Source organism: Squalius cephalus, assembly GCF_949319135.1.
Source record: "Squalius cephalus genome assembly, chromosome: 8".
NCBI lineage: Eukaryota > Metazoa > Chordata > Actinopteri > Cypriniformes > Leuciscidae > Squalius > Squalius cephalus.
The window spans coordinates 45479078-45483577 of record NC_137129.1 but is presented as its reverse complement, the minus strand read 5'-3'; the positions used below and the strand labels follow the sequence as shown (position 1 = coordinate 45483577).

Sequence of the window (4500 nt, the reverse complement as noted above, 5' to 3'; positions counted from 1 at the left end):
CCATGACTTTCCCTCCAATGACAGACTGACACAGAAAAACACAACATTACAAGCAAACAGACGAGAAACCAGAGAGAAAGAAACCAGAGATATCCCAGAGAGAAAACCAGAGAGAAACCAGAGAGAAAGAGAACAGAAACCAGAGATATCCCAGAGAGAAAACCAGAGAGAAACCAGAGAGAAAGAGAACAGAAACCAGAGAGAAACCAGAAACCAGAGAGAAAGAGAGCAGAAACCAGAGAGAAAGAGAGCAGAAACCAGAGAGAAAGAGAACAGAAACCAGAGAGAAACCAGAAACCAGAGAGAAAGAGAGCAGAAACCAGAGAGAAAGAGAGCAGAAACCAGAGAGAAAGAGAACAGAAACCAGAGAGAAACCAGAGAGAAACCAGAGAGAAAGAGAGCAGAAACCAGAGAGAAACCAGAGAGAAACCAGAGAGAAACCAGAGAGAAACCAGAGAGAAAGAGAGCAGAAACCAGAGAGAAAGAGAGCAGAAACCAGAGAGAAACCAGAGAGAAACCAGAGAGAAAGAGAGCAGAAACCAGAGAGAAACCAGAGAGAAACCAGAGAGAAACCAGAGAGAAACCAGAGAGAAAGAGAGCAGAAACCAGAGAGAAAGAGAGCAGAAACCAGAGAGAAAGAGAACAGAAACCAGAGAGAAACCAGAGAGAAACCAGAGAGAAAGAGAGCAGAAACCAGAGAGAAAGAGAGCAGAAACCAGAGAGAAACCAGAGAGAAAGAGAACAGAAACCAGAGAGAAAGAGAGCAGAAACCAGAGAGAAAGAGAGCAGAAACCAGAGAGAAACCAGAGAGAAACCAGAGAGAAAGAGAGCAGAAACCAGAGAGAAACCAGAGAGAAACCAGAGAGAAACCAGAGAGAAAGAGAGCAGAAACCAGAGAGAAACCAGAGAGAAAGAGAGCAGAAACCAGAGAGAAAGAGAGCAGAAGCCAGAGAGAAACCAGAGAGAAACCAGAGAGAAAGAGAACAGAAACCAGAGAGAAAGAGAGCAGAAACCAGAGAGAAAGAGAGCAGAAACCAGAGAGAAAGAGAGCAGAAACCAGAGAGAAAGAGAGCAGAAACCAGAGAGAAAGAGAACAGAAACCAGAGAGAAACCAGAGAGAAACCAGAGAGAAACCAGAGAGAAACCAGAGAGAAAGAGAGCAGAAACCAGAGAGAAAGAGAACAGAAACCAGAGAGAAACCAGAGAGAAACCAGAGAGAAAGAGAGCAGAAACCAGAGAGAAACCAGAGAGAAAGAGAGCAGAAGCCAGAGAGAAACCAGAGAGAAAGAGAGCAGAAACCAGAGAGAAACCAGAGAGAAAGAGAGCAGAAACCAGAGAGAAACCAGAGAGAAAGAGAGCAGAAACCAGAGAGAAACCAGAGAGAAACCAGAGAGAAAGAGAGCAGAAACCAGAGAGAAACCAGAGAGAAAGAGAGCAGAAGCCAGAGAGAAACCAGAGAGAAAGAGAGCAGAAACCAGAGAGAAACCAGAGAGAAAGAGAGCAGAAACCAGAGAGAAAGAGAGCAGAAACCAGAGAGAAACCAGAGAGAAAGAGAGCAGAAACCAGAGAGAAAGAGAGCAGAAACCAGAGAGAAAGAGAACAGAAACCAGAGAGAAAACAGAGAGAAAGAGAGCAGAAACCAGAGAGAAACCAGAGAGAAAGAGAGCAGAAACCAGAGAGAAAGAGAGCAGAAACCAGAGAGAAACCAGAGAGAAAGAGAGCAGAAACCAGAGAGAAAGAGAGCAGAAACCAGAGAGAAAGAGAACAGAAACCAGAGAGAAACCAGAGAGAAAGAGAGCAGAAACCAGAGAGAAAGAGAACAGAAACCAGAGAGAAAGAGAGCAGAAACCAGAGAGAAAGAGAGCAGAAACCAGAGAGAAAGAGAGCAGAAACCAGAGAGAAAGAGAGCAGAAACCAGAGAGAAAGAGAGCAGGGAACAACTGGATATATGATGTCAGTTACCAAACATCTCTATCAAACTAATAAAGATCAGACACAAAAACACATGAGAATCAAAGCCGTGTTTTCAATCCAGATTTCCTAATTGAATATAAAAACGTGTGATGCAGCAGAAACAGAATATATTATAATATAATGTATATAATTAAGTATAATATTATTCACAAACAATAACATCATGTGATGTTAACCTAGTTCTGCTGCCTTTTATTCACAGTTGTTTAATCTGGTTTCAAATTGTCTTTTGTTCCTGCAAGTTCTTTCTCACTATTAATAAAAAGATGTTTCTATATTCTGATCTAAACATGCAGTCATTCAGTCTTCAGATATCCAGAAGAGTGTGTTCGTGTAAGTGTGTGTCCTCCAGCTCGAGCTGCACGAGTCTCTCTGTGTCACACCTGACATGATTCATCCAGGAGAACTCTGATAGTGTTAGTAATATTTCAGCCGGACTGAAGCAGGTTTACATGATTATCATCATCAATCAAATATAATCATCAGGTTCATTTGTTCATCTGTCAATCACCATTGCATTGTGTTTGAAAACTACAGATCATAAAACTGAGCATTGAAATATCATCTTACTAAGATATAGCCTATGGCAGATATTGATATTTATATGCATTTTTTCTCAGTATCTGCTGTACTGTTATATATATCTCATTGATTTACATTACAAGCATCATCCTTTCATAAACATCAGCATCTGCAGCATATCTTCATATTTGTCCTATATATTCTCACTATATCATACTATATAAGCCTGATGCATCAAAGATCATACAAAAAATTTAAAACGAATATTTTTAGATTTTATCTTATATTGTGTGTAAAATTTCAATAAACAGTTCCGTGTTAAAAATATGATTTCGTCCTGTGAGTGAATGAAAGAGCGGCTCTAAAAGCGGCTGAGAGCCGCACCTGTCGCGCCTCAGACTCTCCAGCGACCCGCCACAGTCTGGACTAATGAAACAACACTTACTATTATTCTAAATAGGCTATACGTTTATTAGACATATATATACATACATATATAAACTCTAAAAAATGCTGGGTTGTTTCAACTCATGTTTGGGTCAAATATGGAAAAAAAAAAAACCGTTGGGTTTAAAAATGTAATTTAAAAAAATTAACTAACGGTTAAAAATCTAAACCAACGGCTTGATTTGTCCATATTTGACCCAAACATGGATTAAAACAACCCAGCATTTTTTAGAGCGTGTGTGTGTGTGTGTGTGTGTGTGTGTGTGTGTGTTTTCGTGTGTGTGTGTGTGTGTGTGTGTGTGTGTGTACAGTATAAACATACACTATTAGTACTGTAATACACGCCTGCAATAAAGAGAGGTTGAAATAAAGCTCACTAAACTCTATTTCAGTGAAGTACTGAACTTCGCGGTGTGTTCTGACCTTGTGAGGAGCTTTGAGGAGTCTGTGGACCCCCGCGATCTGGTTGATGAGAGGAATATCTTCCCTGAAGGTGTAGAGAGGAGGTCTGGTCGGCTCCGGGAAGTTGGTGCTGTTGAACGGATCGGTATCGTCTAAAAACTGAACACGGCTCACAAACGAAGACATGATTCATCCCGGTGTAACGACCACGACCGTTTCCAAGCGCGTCGGTAACGACAACAACACAGTCACGGGGAGCCTCGGTGGATCCACGGGATCACGGCTTGGAAATGCAGGAGCCCGTTACCGTTCCCGAGCAGTGCCGAGCGCGAGTGCCTCTCCGTGTCACGGACTCACCGGACCGGACCCCCCCGGGGATTAAGCGCTTTAGCAGCGGGAGCCGGTGACGGAGAAACAGCGAACTCTCGCGGCCAGACAGAATACTGCACCTGGTCCTCATTCTCACCATGGTAACCACAGGAAACAACACGGGCTGAGATTTAACCTTTTTAACCTCACTTTATCATATAAGTCGTTTGAACTACGTTATAACGACCATTCATGTATTTTAACTTGTATGTTTCATATACTAGTATATAACCGAAGCTAGATTGTGAAATTAAACATTTCTCGTTCTTGGTGTTTTTTTTTTTTTTTTTTTTTTTTGTTAGCTTTGGTAACTTAGTAGCATATTTTCGATAAAAACTTCGATAACAAATATGATACAAGCATAATTCTGTTTTAGAATGTATTAATTATGAAATGACTGTAATAAAAAAGAAATATATTATGCCTTATTGCTTAATAAAAAATTAACAATGTCGCAAAATATATCTAAAAATGCAAGTTCTTTCACTTTAACTATATAAATAATCAAGATAAAAATAAAAGATTATTACATGAATTCAAGTTTGATTGATTACAATAAGAATCGCTTGAACAGCTTTAGATCAGGCATACTACTGGGGTCCTAAACTGGGACCCAGCACTTCATGGTGATTAATGTAATCCGTAATCGCATTGGACTAAAATCAGGGGGTAATCTTCTTTCTTTTTTTTTCTTTTCTTTTTTTTTTCTTTTTTTTTTTTTTTTTAGGTTTTATTTTTTTTATTTTTTTATTTTTTAATGAATTTTCAAAATTACAGAATTTGATA

The 4500-nt window shown here is 39.8% G+C and overlaps 1 protein-coding gene across 3 annotated transcripts in view; it reads right to left on the bottom strand.

Moving 5' to 3' along the window:
* fhod3a (formin homology 2 domain containing 3a) overlaps positions 1-3735 on the bottom strand; it is a 60089-nt gene extending 56354 nt beyond the window's left edge. Inside the window, exon 1 of one of the 3 annotated variants that reach the window (XM_079879806.1) lies at positions 3367-3735. In XM_079879806.1, coding sequence (XP_079735932.1) covers positions 3367-3531 — 165 coding nt within the window. In that variant the 5' untranslated portion in view covers positions 3532-3735. The remainder of the gene's footprint in view (positions 1-3366) is intronic. The other 2 variants (XM_079879807.1, XM_079879805.1) reach the window with 2 other exon arrangements.
* Between the last annotated feature and the right edge of the window lie 765 nt (positions 3736-4500).